General features: G+C 48.1%; 8 protein-coding genes across 8 annotated transcripts; 3 read left to right on the top strand and 5 right to left on the bottom strand.

The window, feature by feature from the left end:
• Positions 1 to 906: 906 nt before the first annotated feature.
• N7457_004347 (3' exoribonuclease family protein) lies at positions 907 to 1908 on the bottom strand (the record flags this gene model as incomplete). The annotated part of the gene is made up of 2 exons (XM_057175392.1): positions 907 to 1718; positions 1773 to 1908. 2 exons carry the CDS (start codon positions 1906 to 1908, stop codon positions 907 to 909), a joined length of 948 nt encoding a protein of 315 aa, XP_057032439.1.
• A 1974-nt stretch (positions 1909 to 3882) lies between these two features.
• On the bottom strand, positions 3883 to 7062 carry N7457_004348 (phosphatidylethanolamine N-methyltransferase; the record flags this gene model as incomplete). The annotated part of the gene is made up of 4 exons (XM_057175393.1): positions 3883 to 3942; positions 4004 to 4094; positions 4159 to 6757; positions 6891 to 7062. The coding sequence occupies 4 exons, from the start codon at positions 7060 to 7062 to the stop codon at positions 3883 to 3885; spliced, it is 2922 nt and encodes a 973-aa protein (XP_057032440.1).
• Positions 7063 to 8527: 1465 nt separating this feature from the next.
• Positions 8528 to 9883, top strand: N7457_004349 (kinesin family protein; the record flags this gene model as incomplete). The annotated part of the gene is made up of 1 exon (XM_057175394.1): positions 8528 to 9883. The coding sequence occupies one exon, from the start codon at positions 8528 to 8530 to the stop codon at positions 9881 to 9883; it is 1356 nt and encodes a 451-aa protein (XP_057032441.1).
• Positions 9884 to 10233: 350 nt separating this feature from the next.
• nbp35 (Fe-S cluster-binding ATPase) lies at positions 10234 to 11315 on the top strand (the record flags this gene model as incomplete). The annotated part of the gene is made up of 2 exons (XM_057175395.1): positions 10234 to 10318; positions 10369 to 11315. The coding sequence occupies 2 exons, from the start codon at positions 10234 to 10236 to the stop codon at positions 11313 to 11315; spliced, it is 1032 nt and encodes a 343-aa protein (XP_057032442.1).
• A 1634-nt stretch (positions 11316 to 12949) lies between these two features.
• Positions 12950 to 13990, top strand: N7457_004351 (uncharacterized protein; the record flags this gene model as incomplete). The annotated part of the gene is made up of 1 exon (XM_057175396.1): positions 12950 to 13990. The coding sequence occupies one exon, from the start codon at positions 12950 to 12952 to the stop codon at positions 13988 to 13990; it is 1041 nt and encodes a 346-aa protein (XP_057032443.1).
• Positions 13991 to 15033: 1043 nt separating this feature from the next.
• On the bottom strand, positions 15034 to 17186 carry N7457_004352 (fungal specific transcription factor domain-containing protein; the record flags this gene model as incomplete). The annotated part of the gene is made up of 8 exons (XM_057175397.1): positions 15034 to 15484; positions 15537 to 15708; positions 15765 to 16135; positions 16186 to 16206; positions 16257 to 16374; positions 16429 to 16462; positions 16575 to 16895; positions 16950 to 17186. The coding sequence occupies 8 exons, from the start codon at positions 17184 to 17186 to the stop codon at positions 15034 to 15036; spliced, it is 1725 nt and encodes a 574-aa protein (XP_057032444.1).
• Positions 17187 to 18312: 1126 nt separating this feature from the next.
• On the bottom strand, positions 18313 to 20120 carry N7457_004353 (uncharacterized protein; the record flags this gene model as incomplete). Its single annotated transcript, XM_057175398.1, has 4 exons — positions 18313 to 18696; positions 18765 to 19087; positions 19146 to 19785; positions 19836 to 20120. The coding sequence occupies 4 exons, from the start codon at positions 20118 to 20120 to the stop codon at positions 18313 to 18315; spliced, it is 1632 nt and encodes a 543-aa protein (XP_057032445.1).
• Positions 20121 to 20856: 736 nt separating this feature from the next.
• Positions 20857 to 22038, bottom strand: N7457_004354 (glycosyltransferase family 32 protein; the record flags this gene model as incomplete). Its single annotated transcript, XM_057175399.1, has 1 exon — positions 20857 to 22038. One exon carries the CDS (start codon positions 22036 to 22038, stop codon positions 20857 to 20859), a length of 1182 nt encoding a protein of 393 aa, XP_057032446.1.
• Positions 22039 to 22134: the final 96 nt, after the last annotated feature.

Here is a 22134-nt window from a genome sequence, read left to right on the forward strand (position 1 = left end):
AATATATAGAGTACAGTCTTGGCAATTGTTTTCCAATAAACAATCTATATTTTTTTTTTTCAGAGATCGGGCTATATATTACAAAATAAATGAACTAGAGCACACTTTACTTCGAGGGCAAAAGCTGCATTCTCGAGGTGGTCCTCAAGACCCTTGTACGTCTTTGCATGATGATAATCCACAAATACGCACCTGGAAAGAGCGGGCACTCTATTTCAACAAAATCTCGAACTACTCTTGCTTTGCTTTGTTCGGAATGCCATTAGAAATATAAATAGAGGCTTGATAAGAAGGCCAGTAAGGCACACTCTACTAGAGTTTACACAAACCCACAGAGGCGCGGGAAGAATGAGGTCAGTGGCACATAATAATATTCTCTTTGGGCGCTAGAATATCTATTCGGGAGTCTTCCATGGCTTGGATGCACGTTAGATTATAACGGCCATGGTTTCATTGAAGCGCATTCTACAGGAATCGGTTACATAGGTTTCAGTACTCCGTATAAGCAAACACGCTGCGGCCATGCCCAGATATGCCCTGAGCTCCGAAGGATGGGATCTCTCGGATGACCAGGCGCATCTCAGTGGATTCAATGGGCTGTTCCAAGGTTGTATCTTGTATCTGTGAGTAAATTTATCGCAGCAGAGAGTGGCCCCCAAAGACCAACCCGCTAGTCGAGATTGCTTGAGATTGCTGTGGAGCTTAATCATATAAAAATGTGACAACCGGCCGAAGGATACTGGCAATGAAATCTCTTGCTTCGGACAATGGCATGATTTTGAAGCAAGCAATTAGCTGAACGACGCGGCCTCTGATTGATTGCTAGAAGCGCGAACACAAAATCCGCTGTTACTATACCCGTATGTGCTTGGAAACTTCATTCATTCATTATGTAGAGTGGCCATATTAGACTTGAGCAATGGATCGCACGATAGATTCTCTCACGGCCTCGGCCAAGACCGTATTAGCGCCACGAGCCGCATCAACAGCTCCATCGATCAAAGCCTCATGACCCATACGTCCATCACCTTTCTCAAGAGCCGCCCTTGAGCTATCTCCCTTAAGCCAGAGCTCAGTAATCTCATCGCGTGCAGGCATGTATGCCACCACACAAGCCGAAACAATAGACCGATGCTCCGCTGGATCAATATCAAGCATGAGCCGCGGGGTTGACCCAGGGTGTGAATCGTCCGAGACCAGAGCAGCGACACCACCTGACACAAGATCAAGACAATCAATGTGGGCATCCGCAATTGCAGCAGAAGCAGCTGTGATACATCCGGCAAGCACATTCATCATTCCCCACGAGGCATCATGCGAGTCGGGAGCATCGCCCCACCAACGATCGTCCTCTGCTTCAATGATTGTAAGAGTGATATCCAGACCACTCTTGGGCCAGCGCTCAGCAATGATGGCACCGCGGAGGGCGGTCTCTAGATGTACGCCAAGATCACGCTCGCTGGCATCGCGAATATGTCCTTTCCGCTTGCGGGCGGCGAATGGCGCGTACTTGACATGAGTGGTGAGGACAAGGTTGGGGGAGAATGCAGCGGAGCGGGGGAGTGGCTTAGGTCCATGGACAGTGCAAGCCACTTTGAGGGCTGATGAGGGCGGGATCAGAGATTTGGGGTTGGAGCGGGCGGCGGCAAGGGACGCAGATGGTTCAAATTCAAGGTATGAAGAGCCTGAGGCAGTTGGAATCAATCCTGTTTTCAGAACTAGAGCATTGAGAGTCAGCTGCGATCACCAAGAAGCTTGTCGGCGGTTCATACAGATTTTCCGCAATTCGGCGGGTTGGCGCTGGCGCTGGGCGCGGTTTGCGACGCCTGTCTTGGATTCTTGAAGAGATGCAAAGACTGGAGGCCTTGTGCCCCCAGGTGGGCCATTGACACGTCTTCTGTCAGCCATTTGAAGTGATTTAGGGCAATATTGAAGCTGTCGCCAGATGGCAATGGTTGAAGTCCCAGAAACGGAAATCTTGGGAGTTTGCACTGTTTGTAGGCCCCACCGCCTAGCGCCGTTTAGCTTTTCGCGACTTTTCTTCGATTTTTGCTCTTCGGTTCTCTCTCTTCTTCACACACATCTCTACAGGGAACATTCCTTCAAATGTCGAAGGAATTGACTTTGCTTGATGATGTTTGATATATCTTATCTTCATTCGTCACTAACATCATAAACGTGAGTACCCTACAATCCCTCCAATCCTGTCTAAATGATGAGAGAGTTCCAACTCCTGTTTGGCGACAAAAAATGGGCCATGAACAAAACATGCATCACCATCTGATTATGACAACAACCTCGCTATTGTTTTCAATATTCCACTGCCGTGCATCAGGGACTAACAATACCTTAAAGACAGATACAAAGACTTCCAGACTTGTTCTTGAGAAGCTCCGTCAAAGACATTAACTAACAAGGTAAGACAACATCTTTTTTTTTTCCTTTCCCCAAAGCCCCCTCATATGATGAGAAACAATTTTCAGTTCTGCTTCTGCAAAATTTTTGAAGATAACAAAATACCTTACCAAAAACTCCTGATCTATTTGGAATCATTATCATTGTCTTTCAACTATCCTGTCGATGACACGAATGCTGACAAGTCAAAAGATTTAGCTGTAATACATACCTTGATTTCATATACCTGGTCATTCATTGAAAAGGTACATACATTGTCTTTTTCTTCTCTTTATATTGCACGTCGAACACAGTTATCATGATGACACCCAGTCTATCCATTCAACGACCTCTTTGAGGACCGCCCCTCAGGTTGCACCCATGCCGTACAACAATGTGAGGAATACAGGTGTCGATCCATTGTGTCCACTCCCTTATACTGGACCTCGCGTGCCTTCGGGTGTGTGAGGGAGGAAGGTTGTGGAGCTCGGAGACTTTGGGCTTCGTCGTCATCTGAATACGTTCTTTGCATTTGTTGTCTTGTCCGCGGCGTGGTACTGCTATACTTGGCTTGTGTTGGTTTCCTAATGCTGGGCTGTCCATCCGTCTTGGGTGCCAGTCCGGTGCGAGGGGCCAGCAGGGGATGGGATGAGTTAAAACGGCTTGCCTGAATACTGTATATACTTCGCCTTTGCTTGCAATTGAGAAGACGTGCATGTTTTGCTTCTTCGGGTCTTTTTGGACTTGCGCTGACAGCATCTCAAGTTTTAGGGTTACACCTAATAATACATAGCTTAGCAGACATCAATGAAGTTCAATTGTTATGAAGAAGACCGCATTTGCATTTCTAGTAAATTTCTTTTGATAAAACCAAGTTCTGCAGTAGTGAGTACCGAGTACTCCGTACTGAAGGTCACATTTGTCTCTTCTGGAGCTTTGTCCGAAGATGTATCATATCTACACCTTACACCGTAGTTTCTCTGCCACTAAAGTGGACACCTCATTTTCTCATGTACCTAAGGGCCTGACCTGGACCAAGTAAATTGCACCAAAAGTCATAAACAAAGCAATAGATTTCTCTGAAAGCTATGTACAAAATACTTCGTAGAGAAGAAAAACAAGTGGCCCACAGCCAAAGCCTCCCCGGGTCCCCAAAAGGCAAGACACACGAAAATCACCTGCCGCCTGACCCCTGAAATTGAAACAAAACCATCATGGGAATCATTACCTTAAGCCTCGCATGATCTGGGTATGCGAGGCAAGGAAGAAAGCGAGATAGCAGAACTCCTCTTTTCCTTTAAAACATGATTTTTTCATAATTATGGCATCTTTTTTTTGGTTCTTTTTTGGTTCTTTTCTTTATGCTGTCAAGCATGAAGCTTCAAGGGCGAGATCCGCTTGAAGACGGTGCTTTCCAGTCAAATCAAGTCGTGTTCTACCATATTGAAACATGGCTGAGTGGAGATGTCGGGAATATGCCCCGAGGGTTTATTCTTTGAGCTCAAGGGGTGTCGTGGTTCCATTGGATCTCGACATGCTGTAGGGAGCCTGCATAGTCGAGTTAGCTTTGGGCTAAGAGGCGCACTTCATCCGTCAGTATAATACTTACGAGAACCTTCTTGGCGTTGCAAATCCTCCAAGCCAGGTTGCGCACATTGCCATCAGCCTTGACAACTCCAGGTGCCAACTCGATACCGAACCTGTGTGATGAATCAGTCAGAAAATCATATCCAGCGAGGGTGATACCATCCGATGGGAACTTACATCTGATGGACAGCGAAGACAACACGTTTGGCAAACTTGCCATCCCGTTCCACGAGGCTACCGAACCGCTCATCGACGCTCTCCGGGGCAATTTCAGGATCCCGGTCGAAGCAGTTGCGAACGACAGACAAGAGGGCATTCTCAACGGCAGATTCCACGAGGGAACCACCGTCGGCGATGGTCTCATCCTCATCCGAACGACGAATACGGATCTCGAACGGTCTCGAGATAGCCATGACATTGTGCATAGCGTTGTGGTGGTAGCGGAGTTCGAAAACTCCCTGGGTCCAGAAGAGCTTGTCGCCAGAGAGAAGGATCTCGCCGGATGCGAGTTTGCGAGTGTCCTGGCCGGAGGGATCGGACGAGGGGACAACAACATCACTTGTGAGGATACCCTTCTCGCAGGTCGAGTTGTCATACGAGCCTTCGTTGGTTGCAACCCAGCGACCTTGCGATGATACACGAGTGACCTCTCGAGAGGTATTGTCTGTAACCCGATAAAGACCAATCCAATCCCTCTTGCTGTGGTTCAGCGGGGCAGTCCATTTGACCTTGATCGGAGAGCCATATTCGAAAGTCAAGTCCTTGAGATCACCGCGGCGATCCAAGGGCATGCGTGCGTTGGCACCCTCACGACCCTTGGTCTTTTCGCTTTCTTCGAAGGGAAGAGAATTGGTACCTTCAACCGAGAGAGAATAATCGCGGGTGTCAAATCCAGCTAGGTCCGCATCAATCCGGGAGATGGTGACACGTGCAGGGTACTTTTGGAAGAGAGCAGTGGTATCTTTGACAAATGTGTTTACTCCCGCGGCCAGTTTAGGGCGCGCACTTTCGAGCATCTCCTCAATGAACTCATAGGAGTCATCGAACATCTTGTCGACGCTACCGTGCAATTGCTTGAGAGAGGGAGGCAAGGATCGCTTCAGACTCTTGACAAGACCCGCATCCTGACGAAGGCTGCGACCGTACAGCTTTTGCATGTGTGGACGTTCAACGAACTGAATGAAAGCCAGGCTAAGGATGTGGCTCAGCAAGGCGAGGAAAGTGATGGCTCCGCTACTAGTGATGAGGACAGCGCCCCACACGCCTGCGAGACCAAGTACGCGCTCTGGGTTATTCAGGAAGCGGTAAATACCGTTGTAGGTCAGCTTGGGAGAGTTGTCGAAGAAGAAATCACCGTAGAACCAGCCAAACTCGCCGAGAGACTCGTAGATGCTGACCGAAGTCCAAATTTGCAGACTGATCAGACCAGCTCCGAGAACATGGCGGAACAAAACCAGACCGTAGCCCCAATCGGCCGGGAAAGTGTACATTTTCCACACGGCAGCAATAAAGCTAGAGTAACACAAAATCATGCTGAGATGGTAAGTACCCTTCCATTGGTTCCAGGCTTCCTGCTGCGTGTCGCCATACTTGACGAAGTGCCTTGTCCAAGACTTGGTGTTGGATTGATTCCGAAGAAGATATCCAATGCCTACGGAATACCAGAGTCTGGAGGCGGCGGCGAGCACCACAAACAGCAACTGGTAGTCGGGTGTAGAGGGCGTCAAAGCCGTGATAGAGAATACAAGGAGCTGAACAAGCATGATCGAGGAATCCGTGGTTCTATACAGGTCCAGGTTGTGTAGCCCCAAGAGATTGTGGACCGACTGGGGCGGCTTGGCCGAGTACGAGGATGTCGCGTTGGGAGCCTGATCTTCAGACGGAGTTGGCGCTCTCGGAGTGTCTAGATCGCTGGAGTAGTCGGAGGAATCCACACAAATAGAGCGCTTTCGGGGTGGTGGCGGGTTATAAGTTTTGTCGATGTGTGGATTCTCGACAAGGACCAGGAAAACGAATTGTGCTGCATGGGCAATGATTGAGATGAGCAACACCTTATAACTGGCGGCCATCAGAGAAATTCCGTAGTATCCCGCGTAGCCGACCGAGTACATGGGGTGAGGTGCCATTTCGAACACGCCATCGAAAGTCAATTCTTGGTCAATGAGGTAGAAGAAATCTCCCCAATACCAGGCGTAGTCCTTGACCACTCGATGCGCATCTAATTTGACCCACAGGTTGAACAGCACTAACACGATACCTGCAGACCACCGCAGAACGGTCATGAAAACACTCTCGTCAACGGGTTGGTGGCCACAGGCTATCGCAAAGAGGCAGTAGGAAGTGAAGTCACACATGAGGATCAAGTCGACAAGACGTCTAAAGACAAGCCAGGTGTTGTATTCAATTGGAGCATTGTCGAACGAGTAATCCTTCGGAATCTTGGTCTCCAGTTCCTTCTTGATCCAGTTATACAATTTGGGGTGAGGGTTCCCGCCAGTAGCAGGATTGACAAAGACCTTCGTCTTCTCTGCCCATCGAATCAATGTCTTATGGTGCGATTGATTGTGGAGAAGCCATCCAATTCCTGCATTGTAAGCCAGGCGCCAGAAGAGATAGATGGCTGCAAAGGCCGGGATCTTGGCTCCCGCGGGAAGAGCCCAGAGGAAGAAAACATGACCCGCCAGGAGGAACAACACCACAAGGTCACCAAAATTCTTGGGTTCAGATGGCAAAAGCAGCTGTGAGACCATGTCATGGGTCTGAGGGACCGTGAATACTACAAGACACGCGGGACGCGGTTAGCAGCGCACTCCCGAAAATACTCGAGGGGAGGGTTGAAGGCATCTAGCAATCCCTGCATTCGATTGCAATACACCAAATTGACGTTTTTCAAGCACAGCTAAGCTTACCTGTTCCATCGGGTGTTCTCCCAAACGTTTTCAACTGGCTAAGATCCTTGTCTTTGGCATCCATGTCCCCGGCTGTTAAAGCCTCGCGACCGACTGTTGAATCGGTGCGCACGTTTCTCTCACGTAGCCCATCAATATCTTGATGGGCCCCTGTTGAAAGGCCTTGATCCATGGTGTACCACTTTACAAGGGTGTTGAGAGAAAGGAAACTGTTGAGAGAGAATGTGACGACAGAAGCATGTGACAGTGGAAAAGCGGAACCTGTGGTTAGTCAGTTGGGGGCAGAATTACTTCCGAGTTCTGATCTCTATTTTTTGTCCTTTTGACAGTCTCTTTGTTCGAGAAAGCCTAAAGGGGGCAAAAAAAAAGAAAAGAAAGAACCTCCGAGGAGTCCAATTATTTATGTTAATGCCAGCAAAGAGTGGAACCGTTGAGACTCGCGGATCTCTTGTGATGTGGCCTCCGAATGGAGGAATGGAGCGGAAGGGGAAAGAAATGGGGCCTTGATCAACAACGACGCTAAGTGGCGTTAGTCTGCGTCTTCTGGAGAATTGTTGTTGGGAACCTCGTTTAATTCTAACGTGAATAGGGTTTCGACACCCACGTCCCTGTCTATCCCTCTCTCTTCTGTCCATGGATTCGTACCTCCTACGATCAACAGCGGGGTAGTACACTGCGGCAAGTGCGGAAGCCTGAGCATTGCACTCGGTGTATTTACGAGGTGTACGAGGTGTACGAAGTGTACAAAGTGTACATAGTGTACACAACTTCCCGCTTGCAGAGCTTGATACAGGCTGATTTCTTGGTGAGCTCGAGCCCCGCATATAAAATGCATTGTGATCGTGTCTGCATGTTCCATGGGCGAATGAGTTGATCCATGGCCAGTGGAGTAGTTGACCTCATCCTATCCTAACCCCCGATTCTGTTGATCAAGTCCAGAATTGAGAGAAGCCCGCTGCACCAAGGCCGGTTGGTGTCAGTGCGCCGTAGATTGATAATGGATAGACACTCATAATAACTTGCACCCGATACAACTTATGTAACAGGGGTTATACAATCTCAACTGCAGCTCAGGGCCTTGTCTCAGAGGCACCTTGCATGCAATCAGTCGGTCTGTTCCACTGGGGCCACATCCATCATTCTACAGTAGGAGCGTTAGATCAAGATTCTAGCCTCCTGGTTAAGTGCTGACAGGTTCAGGGAGGCCCTGTCTCCCTCCAATTGGTCGAGTTATCGACTATTGGTGCTTTCGTTTGTCCGGGTAGCACTTCCATGCCTTAACCCTACATAGAACCCGCCTCGGCCTGCAAAGGCACATAAACCCGCAGTTGATTGAAGCATTGTAGCACATGCTACCAGCGAATGTCAAACAGCCGATCTGTAACAGTCCCAACTCAATACTGCATAATTAACAATACCGTAGGCCTCAAGCCCTGTCTTAAATGTCTATCGTGCGAATAAATTATACCTGCTTTGCCCCCCCTCCCCGCCCCAGCACTGCCCGCCTGGGCCTTGGGCAGGTACCTCGCTACCTTGGCGTTATATCAACCGACGGATTGACCCGGGCGCGATTCGAAGATTATCTCGGTACTTCTATGTTGTTTCACTTGGAGTTTTCCAACTCCTGCACATGAAAAATGAGCGTTTTCAAAGTATGGGTGCGATGGCGACCCCTCAACTCGACTGAGGTCGAAACAGGGGAAATACAGCGGGAATACGGCCAGCATCCCAACAACCAACAATCTTGTATCTCCGTCACCTCGCCTTTGCAAGCTAAAGCACTTTCTACTCGGGAAAAATCGTGGAAGAGCGGATTCTCATTTGACGGCATCATCGAATGTGACGACAACAACCACTTGGTATTCGATCGCGTCGTTGCGCCGATCATCCCAGAAGTTCTGCAGGGTAGGTCCTGCAACTTTTTTGCATATGGCCACTCAGGCAGCGGCAAATCTCATACCATGATTGGCTATGATTTCGAGCATGCCGAGGAGTTCGGGCTTTGTCTAGCCGCTGCACGCCAACTGAACGATGCGTTGAAAGCTATCAATTCAGAGGATAGCAGCCACCAATTCGGCATTGGACTGCGTGTGTATGAGCTACGGAAGAATGTCGCTTTCGATCTCCTCAACAAGCGGAATGAGTGCTTTGTTCGCGAGGGGTCTGATGGACGGGTTTATATCCGTGGCGAAACCGAAATGTTGGACAACGGAAAAGTGAGAGTCCGGCCAATTGTTACGAAGGCATGTTGGAGCATTGAAGAACTGCAGATGGAGCTACAGGAAGGTCTAAAGCACCACAGGACTGCGACATCGACAGTGCACGATCAAAGTTCACGAACGCATGCCGTTATCCAACTGGAAATCATCACCAAGGATCTCCTCAACGCGCGTGATCAGGTGGTTGAGCGGCAGTCAGAGTTGGTCCCTGTGGGGAAACATGCGACAGATGTTTATATCGAGGAGCAATATCGCGCGATGGTCCAAACCGAAGACGGGAAGTTCGTTCCAAATCCTGACTACCAACTGGATCAACCACGCATTGATGCCGCGGAGGCAAAAAAGGCCGAGTTTGAAGCTCGTGTGAAAGAAGCAGAAAAGCACGAATGTGATATATTTGCAACTACCGCTCAAGCACATCCCTGTATCGGTGGAAAGCTGGTTTTTGTGGACCTCGCCGGCGCTGAATTTCTCTCCAGTACTTCTGGGTCTGCGCTAAAACAAACACCCCAGGAGAAACAGGAAGGAAAGCAAATCAACACCGATCTTCTCGCGTTGAAAGAAGTGATCCGGGCCCGGTCGAGCAAGAAATCACGCATCCCATACCGCTCCTCGCCGTTGACTATGGTGCTGCGGGAGCATTTTGAGGCGTCAACAGATACCCGTTCAGCCATGATTTTGACTGTCTCACCGGATGCAAATCAGTACATTGCAACGACGAACACATTAAAATACGGAGACCTGGTTGGCTTAGCGAATGGACACAAGAGGTAGATAATGTAGATGTGCATTGAATGATATGCCGTCTGGCTACATACATAATTGTTAACATAGTCTCTACCTACATGTACTAGTTTACATCGAGCAATTGAGCCATCAAGGTACCCATTCATTATGTTATGTCTCATGGACAGCTCTATATCTGTAGACGGCAATTCATGTTGTCATGCGATTTACTCCAAACAATGGACTCCGACACCGCACCTGAGACAGCCCCCACCAATCGCGATGGATTTTCCCCCGCTTATCAATCAAGCCGCCACCACGAATTTCATCTGTTTCTTGCATACCATCTCTCAGTTTCACTCATTTGCTCTCAGTGCTGCACAGAGAAACAACCCATAATGGCGCCCTACGTGGAGGAACCCGCGGAGGAGTCTCTAGCAGTCTCATCCAAGGTGGCTCCGAACCTTGTTGCGCCTGAACCAGGTAAGCATGCACAGTATCTAGACAAAATATCATCCGCTAACTGTTCTCAGAGCACTGCCCCGGCCCCGAATCCGAGAGAGCCGGTCAGGGAGATGCCTGCGCCGGCTGCCCAAACCAACAGATCTGCGCCACCGCACCCAAAGGCCCCGATCCCGACATCTCGATCATCACTGAACGACTGTCTCAAATAAGACATAAAATCCTAGTCTTGTCTGGAAAGGGAGGAGTCGGCAAATCTACATTTTCAACCCTTCTCGCGCACGCGTTCGCCTCGAACCCAGACTCAACGGTCGGCATCATGGACACCGATATCTGCGGACCGTCAATCCCCAAGATGATGGGAGTGGAGTCCGAGACCATTCATATTAGCAATGCAGGCTGGAGTCCCGTCTGGGTGACGGATAATCTAGGCGCGATGAGCGTGCAGTTCATGCTTCCCAACCGGGACGATGCGGTGATCTGGCGCGGGCCCAAGAAGAACGGGTTGATCAAGCAATTCCTCAAGGATGTGGATTGGGGCGAGCTTGATTACTTGATTGTCGACACTCCCCCTGGAACCTCCGACGAACACCTGTCTGTCAACTCTTTGCTGAAGGAGTCTGGTGTTGACGGCGCTGTTGTTGTGACTACCCCGCAGGAGGTGTCGCTACTGGATGTGCGCAAAGAAGTTGACTTCTGTCGCAAGGCGGGCATCAAGGTGCTGGGACTAGTCGAGAACATGTCCGGTTTTGTGTGTCCCAACTGCACGCATGAGTCTCAGATCTTCCGCGCGACGACTGGCGGTGGTCGCCGGCTGGCGAAGAAAATGGACATTCCCTTCCTAGGTGCTGTACCTCTGGATCCCCGGGTTGGTATGGCGTGCGACTTCGGTGAGAGTTTTGTGGAAAATTACCCGGACAGTCCTGCATCCAAGGCAATCAGGCGTGTCGTGCGTTTGGTGGGACAGGCGGTTGGGGAGAATCCAGATGATGTTCTTCCAGAGGATACGATTGCTTAAGATGCTTTCTTTTTTTCAATTTACACAGCGCGGTGCATATGGGTAAGGTTTCTGCGAAATATCTCGGCGTTTGGGAACACATAGCATAAATTATGACTTGAGATGATTCGCCTAAAAGGCAAATGAACACATGCATTTTTAACAAAACTCGAGATTTCTCATTCAGGTCCTCTTTCTGAGATCTCAATAAGCGCCATATACCAGAGCCAATTGATCAATCTCGTCCCCATCTCGTCCCATGAAACCCACGACCCCAAAACCGTTGGGAGATGTAAATGTCTGGCAATTCTCGGTGACAGTGCCCGCTTCCACAGTATTACCTGTAGTGATAGTAGCCTTGATATAGAAATTGTGAGTATGACCTTTATACTCCCCAGTGCAGAACTTTGTTTGCGTCCAATATTCACCAGCTCCAAGGGCAAGAGAGACCTTCCTGCCACCAGCACCGCCATGGTCAAACAACGTACCATCCTTCAACTCTAGGGACAACCATGGGGCACACGGTATGAGCTCGGATAATAAGCGACATCAAGTCTGATGCAGCCAAGAATAAACGGTCTCAACGCTAATGCAGTTGATTGCCAATGATTGACCGCGTCACTTCCCTGTTCTACTTCGAGCCCGGGTCCATCCATAATGTGTTCCGCATGGAGTAGGGGGATAGGGAGAGGTTAGAAACTGGAAAAATGGGTTACGGAGTACTCAGAAATAAAACTGCAATTACTCTGAGAACTTTGGACCGTAGCTTCTATGCTGATTGATATACTACAGCCCATGCAAGTGACTGATTTATGCGTAATCGATCCGGAGATATACCGGTAGTTGAAATTGGGAAGATCCATATACTTACGACTTGGGCGATTACTCGGCGAATGTCTGTACTTGAAAGTTGAGATCAGCCCTGGAGCTATGTTAAGTTGCGTGTATAGTTCGCTGTGAAGCAAAAAGCAGTGTGTATTGTTCTTTAACGGATTATCGAATACCTCTACATCAAGTGCTACTTTCTGTTTTTCTGCTTCCACCTCTGGTCCTAATTTATGCCAATTAACAAGTCCGTTCACTTTCAATCATTCCCTAAGACAAACCTACTATCGCTCAAGGCCAACTGGGTCCCCAAATCTCATGGCTGGAGATCCCCGTGGTTTTGGTACAAGATTCCCAGGCAGCCTTGTGCAATGTGTCCGATAGACCTGATGCCCTCGGCATGTTGGTCATTGACGTCTTTGTCCCAGCTCTTATAATAAGTTCCTATGTTGTTTTGAACTACCATCTATGCTCTTTATTCGCCCTTCTCTTGGATCATGGCTTCTTTCTTCAGTTGTTCACATCACCATGCTTGGTCCATCCTCATTGTTTCGGTTCTAGCATCTCTTTGGCCCTTGTTCTATTTTTGCGCTCTTTGTATATCCTAGAGAATCACGCTGTCGAGTATACACCACTCAGTTGATCACTATAAAGTAACCCGCAGCCTCCCTCGATACACACTCTTCTAACAGACAAGTACAACTCCATCAGTCAATACATTATCTATATATCTCTACCCTTCTATATACAACCAATTACCAAAAATGGGTTGCGGTTGCTGTCCTCTAAATTGCCTTGGCATTTGCCGGCAACTGTGCAAGAGCCCCGTCATGGACGATGGCTTCAATCCCGGAGCAGAGGGCACTAGTCTAGAGCTACAATACGTGTCTCCCGCTCTTCCTATGTATTCATATGCCCCACAAGGTGGCCCTGCTAGTACAGCCGTTTTTGGTCCTACGCCTGCCTCTGTTATACCGCCACCCCCATTCCCTGTGTATTTTGAGAGATACCGGGCGATGGGAGCCTTGCGACAGAAATGGATCGACGATCCCACGGATCCCAGCAACAATGTAAGGCCATTCAGACTTAACTTCAGATACTTAACTCGAGAATTCCCAATGAGATTGCCTTGGGACACGAGATTTGACAAAGTGCTCAAGGTTCCTAACTACATGGCGGATGTAATAGCAGGGCTTGGTCTCCCGGTCGAAGCCCGGCAAATGATCCTGGTCAATAGACCTAATGAGCGCAGGACACCCTATAATCTTGATTCAGCCAGGCTAGGCTACCGAAAGAAGTTTAACGAACAAAATAACGCCACCGCAGAGGGGTATATCCTCGCCCTGGATGTTCACAGAGAGGATGGGCCCCACTGGTCAGATTTCGTCCTTGCGCAGTACATTCTTAAGCACAAGATTGAGACCTTGAGGCACGTTTTCATTGGAAATGTTGTTAACAATGATACTCGGGACCTTATGTTTGCCATTTTTGTGGATGCGCTTGGGTTGCCAGGGCGGCAACCGCCAATCGAAGAAATCCCAGAGGGCACATCTATTACTTGTGAATTTGGAACTCCCAATTATCAGGCTGTTCTAGGAACAACTTTTGGAAAGGGAGTGGCTGCCATTATAATAGCAGGATTCCCCAATGGTCAGTATCGTATCGCAAGAATCATTATGCAGAAACGCTTCCTGATGCAGTTGCAATTCGATATCCTGCCAACTGAACAAGTGCCGGATCCAGGCCCTGCTGCCGCTCAAGCAGTTGCTCCATCTGCTCTCGCTCAAGAAGCAGCTCCCTCTGTTCCCGCTCAAGGAGCAGCTCCGTCTGCTTCCGCCCAAGCAGAAGATCCGATGGATTGTGGCGAGTGAAACAGATGAAAGACTTTTTCCGGTGGATTTGGATTCACCTGGAATAAGGTAAGTTGTTTCCTTGTGAACGCTTTGTCCTATATACATACAGGGTTAGATTCTTTTAGAATCTCTGAGAATCAGGGATATTCCTTCCCCATTTGCATTACCTGCTTGTTGTTTCTTTTCTCTTTGATACCCCCGGTTGGGGATCAAAGCTTTATTATAGTACCTTATGCTTCTTAGATGAATATATATAGAATCTCTTTTCGCGATACCTTAGTGGGCTTGTCTAGGCTAGATCAACTTTTTATCTTGAACGAAAAACAAAAGCCGATGTTAATAGGAATTCATATGCGAATTCGATATTCTGGCCTGCTTATATATACCTATGCAGGTCTTAAGTCGCCGCTAGATAAAGCACTTTTGGGCTTACCACTCCCTTGCCATCATATTGTTTACGTGACAGAAATTGAAATGAAAGAAAAGAAAAAGAAAAGTAAGATATACTGTTTGAAATACCTCCAAAGGCTTAGTAAATGAGATAAGTATGACAATGTAGCCTCGAAGCTAGGAGGCCTATCGTCTTTGTTTGTAGCTGGGGTCTTCAAACTATCACAAGCATATAATCGGCTCTACCAAGGTATTTTCAAGCCCTTTATCTAGCCTATAATCGAAAGTTCAGAGGAAAGCCAAGATAAATGCCATTCATAGGAGTGATGTAGTTTGCCTTTTGCTTCGTTTGTGTTGGTAACACCTGGTCACAGATCGCTCGAAAGCCTACATGTATTTACGCTAACCTCGTAGATGGGGATAAGTATGCTGATGCATTTGATAGTCTCCAGCCTGACTACATTGTAACAGCCGTGCTGGCTCTAAACAATGGTCGGGGTGTCAGAGTATTGAAGGTGGCCCCAAGCCAGAATAGTTAACTCAGCCTAATGAGTGACAAGACCCTTCACATGCTCTTTGAATGCTGCCAATATAGAGTCCACATATTCCGAATCCGCCGGATAAGCAAAATGATAGGTAGACGAGCAGTTCGAATCACAAACAAGAGGTTTTTATGCCCCCAAGTCATTTAAAAGATGTCCCCATTCCACCCAGAAGAGAGCCGGTTGACTATCATCCATAGGTAATTCCAGACTTCCCCAATCAATTTCAGCATCGCCCATGTGTGACAGGTCTCCTGTGTAATCAGAAGGAAGATTATTACCTGTGGGATCTTGCTGTTGATTCTCAGGACCTGTGGTGGGAGAATTTTGCTGTGCGTGAAGCTCTCTTCTTGAAGCTCTCTTTGCTCGAGCGAGCGTTCTTTTGATAATGATGGTGGCGTTTCGAGTCACGACACATTCATTTTGAACGTCCAGAATAGCAATTGCTCGATCAACCTTCTTGAACAATGTATCAAGTCTTTTGTTGTCTTGTGCAATTCCATGAAAGATTCCCGTGAGGAGGACACTGACTGCGAACAATACGTATGTGGAGGTGTACCACCTAATGGTGATGCCGTTGCTTAATAAATAATCTGTTTTGGAACAGACGCAGCGAAAGAAAAGTCACGTACCATGTTTGAAAAAACTCATAATTCTTGAATGTATCATAGACTAGGTCAATTGCTTGGCTGGCAGACTCGATGCATTTCTGTTGACATTCACGGATTGCTGGCATGTCCTCATCAGCTACCTCGGTCAATGTCAATGACTTGCCAAATATGATCATTCGAAGATTGAGATAGCCTATTTCGAAATTTAGCAAGATTGCACATAAAACGGTGAAGCTTGGTTGTTCGTACGTGTCATCAACACAACCGACTGCTTTTTGAAAAAGCTTGCTGTCCCTGTGCGCTTCAAAGGGGGTTCCTGAGTAGTAGCCTTTTGCGGCTTCAAGTGGCATGGAACTTGCTGAAACCAGTAGTCCAATTGAGCATCCAGTTCTGTTGCCCGAGAGAGTTCTTCCCGGGGAGGGCAAGGTAGACTGTACAACCTAAGACCGACTTTCCGCATGAGCCTTGAAAGTTTTACCATACATGGCACAAATTGTAGCACACGAAGGTTATTACTCGAATGCTCCACATCAGAAGGCCTTGAATCACCAGGAATATCCTGGGTATGATACTCATCAGGGCCTAGACTATCGGGTCTGCCAAGCGCAAAGCTCGTTTGTCTATTGCTTGTTAGTCGAATGCGGCTCTCACTAGGGTTCAAACTACTCACATGTCGAGGCAATAAACGGCCCTGGTCTGGTTAGCACTAGAGCCCAGAAGGATAATTGTTTTGGCGCTTACCACCACGTCTTCGCTGCTACAGTGGGCGACCGGGGGTCAGAAGGCTTGCCATAGGGCAGCCGGTTCAGCCCAGTTGCCAAAGCAGTGCGAGTAGCCTGTCCAGAATATAAATACGTGGCTAATGTTTGTCAATTAGCGAATGAAAGCACTACATTTGAAAAATCGTAAGTACCATGTGGGTTCAGTTCGTGTTGACAGACTTTCCCCTGGTAGTAAACGATGGTTAATATTTCGACTAAAATGAGGATCGGAATAACATACCATCATATAATAACATTGGACCATCTCCAAGTCTGTTCCTGAGCCTAAGTTACTTACAATCCCAAGTGTCTGATTGAAAAGCTTTCGGCTCCATGAAAATCGATCGCCACCGTATATCTCTCCCTCATCCCAGACCATCACAAGGCTTCCTAGACTCAATGTTGCATAATAAAGTGCAAAAAAAGTCATCGGCTGCCGTTCATACTTTCCGAACCACAGATCTTCACAACGAGTCAAAAATTCCTCTTGGTCAAAGATAGGTTGAATGCAGTGGATGTTGCTGAAGTAGGCATCGAGAAATCTCCTGCCTACTCGAAAGTAAAACCGGTCATTACTACCATCGCCAATCCCAGTCAGTATACTCGGAGTCGAGTATGGCTGAAAATTAGTGTTATGCAGCATGGAGGCTAAGGAGGGCTCTGTCCTTCCCACTAATTGCTCGCTAGTGTTATTGCCCGATATGTCATCAACGTGCTGAAGAAAGGCTACTGAAGAAGACGCGCCATAGAACTCGAGACTCTTTGTGTGCAGATTTGTATCCATAACATCGGGGAATGGAACTGTCAAATGTTGGGATATTGAGAGACCACGTCTCGCAGGTTGTCGAATCGATGATGCGATGAACGGCGATAGGGCTTCTCTTTGAGGTCTGTGAACACTGGTAGACATTGGATCAGGTGTAGATGACACTCGATTCTGGTCGAAATGAGTCTCATCAGTGCCCTCGGGTCTAGTATCTGGGAGGTTCCGGACATTGTCTACTACAAATGTAGAACTTCGATTCATCTGACTACCTGTTTCGAGCTCTGTTGCCCCTCGGGTTGGTTCCACAGATCTTTTCTCGTCAGTTTCAGCCATGAAGACAGTGAAGTCTGTTCTCTCCATCCCAGAGAATGGGAAACGTACGGCTTGGCTCGTTTTCTCACGCGACGGGTCCTGGAGTAGACACACTCAAGGTCGCGTTCTGCCTGTTATGGTTGGCCAATGGTCCCAGGAAATGAAGTCAGAGCGTGTGCCTCTGCCACGGCTTACCAATACAGTAGGAGCATGGTTGCTCCTCATCGCAACGGTTCTTCCTCGCGCGACATAGCTCACATGCCTGGAGGGCTCGCAAACGTTTCGGTCTTTCAGCCCCGCTCATATCTATCTCAGCAACAATTGCACGAGCCGCACAAGTTGAAGGCAAGTGGGAGATTGCGTCCTTCTTGCGACGCGTTAGAAAAGAAAAGAGAAATTGGAAATTGGAGAAGTGCGGGGCCCCACACTTTATCTAGCACTTGGCCCCCAACGCTGCGTAATCGTAGACTGTGTTCATTTACTCTGCACTGAAGCTCCATTGGCATCCAAATCAAAGCTTACATTTGACGTGCTGGACTAGCGCGGGCTTTTACTGGCGCTTCTTGCGAACTATAACTGCGCCCAGACCTTCACAAGGAGAAACGTGCCTTTGATGACTGAATATCAATCGTTTTTCATCACACCGGCGAAGGTGACAAAAAGAGTACGAGAGAGACATCCCAAGGCCATAAGCGCGGCCGACTATTTGAAAAGCCTCATTTGACCTGCTTTCCAAGGTCGAACCTAGGTACCTTAACTAGGCACTTGTTAAGGTCTCTGTCACACTACATCAGGTATTCTAGTTTTCTGCCAGCATATTTGATTTTAATTCGAACCGACCCTAGGGCTAAACGCTACGAACCTTCGCACACACCCAATTTACTCGTGAACAGTGAATTTGTCTCTGCTCTTTCAAACGGTTTAACCCGCTGAAAACGACTCAAGCTTCTTCGTCTCATCAATCAAGCAAATGCTCCGTGGCCTTTGCAGACTGTTCAAGCAACTGATCCAGCAGTCTCTCATTCCTGATCTTAAATCCAAGATCAAAGTCCTTCGGCTCAATAGACAGGCCAGAGGGATTTGCATTAGCCTCAAGTGGACCTGTCAAAATAGGCCGTCGAGCGGGATCATGTGCTGGTAGTACCTCGAGAGCGACCACCAACCGCACGAATGTGACATACATCTCACGCATCGCCAGATGCGAGCCTGTACACATTCTAGATCCAGCTCCGAATGCAAAGTGCAACGTTCCTGATCCTTCGGCCATGTTGAGGAAGCGTTCGGGGGCAAATGTGCGTGGGGATTCGTATTGCTCGGGGTCATAATCAGCCGCCCAGGCGTTCTAGATGCGAGTCAGTATTTGATTTATAATGCACGGGAACAATGAAGGAGAATTTCGAGTTGACATACCATAAGGAAGGTTGTTCCGGCTGGGATGAGTGCGCCTTTATAGTCCATATCCTTGACACTAACTCGTGGAAGGGACATGGGAATGACTGTCCAAAATCGAAGGACTTCTTTGCAGAAAGCGGACATATACTCGAGTTTCTCTTCTTCGAGACATTTTTGCCATGCATCGTTGTTCGGATAAACCGTATTGATTTCATCTAGCAGTTTTCCCTGTAGTTCTTTGCCTTGGGGTCCAGAGAGCATGGCAGTGCCGAATTGAATACATGCCGGGGTTGTATCAAGACCGCCAGCGATCATTGTCAGACAAATTGATTTGATCTCGGCTGATGGTCCAATTAGCGTTCTGCTTCCTCCGGTTCGAGGTGAGAGGTTCAATCTTACCGTGGTTTAGCTTATAATCCGGGTCTTTCAAGATATTTCCAGTGATACAAGGTTTGTCAGTCCCTTGAGCAATGCGATCATTCAGTCTTTTCAAAAGAAACTCGAGATATACGTCACGGCGAATTCGTAAGTCTGCGGCACGATCGTTTCCCTTGGGAAGAATCCTTAACATGGGGACAAAATCTTGCCAATTGTTGCTTGTACTGCGAAGAGTACTAATACCGCGCTCGACATTGACAATCTCTGTCAACAACTGGTCTCCAGAGTCCCCATCGATACGGAAGCCATAGCCCAGTGTCAGACTAAGGTTCAGTGCAAGACGCTGAAACAAAGCGTAGGGATTGAGGTCGACCTGACCTTTCTTCCCACGGACCTGGTCGACAAGCTCTCTAATACTCACTAGCGACTCCAGATCAATCAAAGGCATGTATGAAGCCACGGAGGGTCTGTTCACTGCTGTTGCGGCGGCCTTTCTGCGGCGCTTGCAGGAGTCATCCCATGGTGAAGTACCAATAGTGAAGGCCTCTGATCCTGATAACACATTGTGGAATGTGTGAAGCTTGGGACGAGAGATGAGATTGGATTGGTTCCTGATCCAGAGTTCCTTGACAGTCTCAAACGAATTTGCCACAACAAATCTCTTAAGTCAAGATCAGTTAGATGTATAATACTCGATGAACGGCGACATACTTTGTTTCCCAATCTCATTTGATAAACAGCCCCATGTTTCTTAGCCAGCTCTGCCAGACGCTTGGGGTGTTCGACGCCCAATTGTATAAGGTTGCCGAAGATAGGGACTCCAGGTGCTGACGATAGACCGCGAATATACGGCACATCGGTGGTGTCGAGGAGGAAAAGCAACAAAAGTAGCGATACCGCACATAATATCACACCAATCCCTGTTGAGCCTAGCCAGTTCAATAGAGGTAGAAGCGGACTATCACCGGAAAGAGAAATTGGGTTGACAGTGCCCATAATGATTCAAGTTGTTCTAAATCCTCAAACCGATTACTTTTGCATTTTAAGTACCATCTTCGGTTTGCCACTAGCTATCCACAGAATGCAATCGGACCTCTTGGAGCTGACGATCGAGTGGTCGTTGATCTCCCGAGCGGCACATCCGACGGCACACCCGGCGGAGTGCTGAACGGTATATACCATCGACGGAATTATCAATTTACGTCCGGCCTTAAAGAGAAAAGTTTAGGAAGTCTCAATTCATGTCAACTGCTTTTACTGTCAAGCTCTTTGAGTTCCGTCTGGATACCTAGGTCACAACGGAGTATACTTGCTTTATTTCCTCGGCCCGGGCTTTCCTATTTCAGATGCCACTTTGATGAGTTCGGAGTCAGGCTGGGTAAATTCCAGTTTAGATAGATATATATGACCAAGAGCATAGAGCACCTCTCTCAGATGAGTAGAGACGGAAATCGAGAAATTGCTGCCGGGCTCATAACATGTATGTCAAAGGAATATCGATTGTTCTTATATCAAAGAGAATAACTGAAGCTATATATACAATGAGAAGATCAAGTGAAAATCAACTTGGTTCTTTGTGTAGACAATGCGGTAATTAATTCAGCTGGGCTTGATTCCTGATCTGCACCAGCCTCATAATTACAACAGAGTCTGGGGAGGGCTCTGCGAGGGCGTACCGCTTATATCTAGAACACATAATCACATTGCCAGAAAAAAAAAAGGATATCAAAAATCAAAACATTCCCTGGTTAGGGGATGGTTCTATATTCTTCAGTGCTTCGCCTATTGCCTGGAATGTGGCAATCTGCCGTTCCTGCTCTTCCTGAGGCAGAGCGGCAAAAGCAGTTGATTCTTCATCCCACTTCCTCACACATTCCAGATTCCAGTTGCACCTCTCAACCTCTCCAAAGATCGGGTGATAGAATCGTGGGTGACGGTTTGGCCAAGCAGATGCATGATAATGGTGCTTGACCAGCGCTGCGCGCGAATTATGGGAGCCCGAGTCTGAATGACCTTGCCCAGCGGCGAACGCTTCAACCGTGAGAACCAAAAACCCTCCGACAACTTTAGACTCTTGTATGTCATGGAACATACTCCATGTGACATCTTCGCCCGTTGTACGGCTCATTTCAGCTAGTATTGCGCCTGTAAAGGCAGAAGGCCCGGTGCCTGTGATCACATCGTCGAAGTCCAGCTGAAGCTCAGAGATTGGCCTCCCTTGTTCAATGGAGAGCTCGGTCAGCCAGTGGAGGATGTTCTCTACTAGATGCATCATCACGGGCTGTCGAGGCTTGCACATGAATGTCCATTGACAGAAGGATTGAGATTTTTGACCTAGTACAGGATGGTCGCGGAAGCCCGGTTCATCGATTTCGACGCCAATGATCATGTCAATCTCGCTCGCATCGTGGGTGCTTGGGATGAATCGCTCCACTGGTCTCAATGCCTCCACGTCTATATCAGCATAGACGCCTCCCTCTATGTACAACACAAGATACCGGAGTAGGTCGGCCTTGATGATCGGAGCCGTTAAAGATCGGTATGTTTCAATGATATCTGGTCGATTCATCCCAAGGGGTCCGAAGTTTGTTTCGACATAGTCGAGGTCATTCTGATCGGTGAGGACCTCGTATCTATAGCCCGGATTTTTGGATATCCAGCTGCGCGCTACCTCGACATCACGCCCTTCGAATTCCAATGGATTCACTTTCCAGATCTGCCAGATTTTCCTGGGGAATTGTTCGCCAATATTTGTCGTCAGCTGGGTAGGGTCCGACTGATTCTCGCTCACGTCGTGCGACGTTCTGGTGGCGCAAAAGTAGATGAACAGAAACAAAGCCACGAGGCCCCCATGTGTGAATCTGCGTGCCTTCTTCGGAAAGAGACTGGGCAACACGAAATTCTTCTCCAGCATGACTGGGCCTGTGATGTGGTTTAATCCAGTGACCTCCTGTCTGGGACAAGCATCGGGGTCGAGAAAGGAGAAAGATCGTTGGTACAGGAAGACAGG

The sequence above is a fragment of the Penicillium paradoxum genome (assembly GCF_028828445.1).
Source record: "Penicillium paradoxum strain IBT 22861 chromosome Unknown utg000004l_segment0_segment0, whole genome shotgun sequence".
NCBI lineage: Eukaryota > Fungi > Ascomycota > Eurotiomycetes > Eurotiales > Aspergillaceae > Penicillium > Penicillium paradoxum.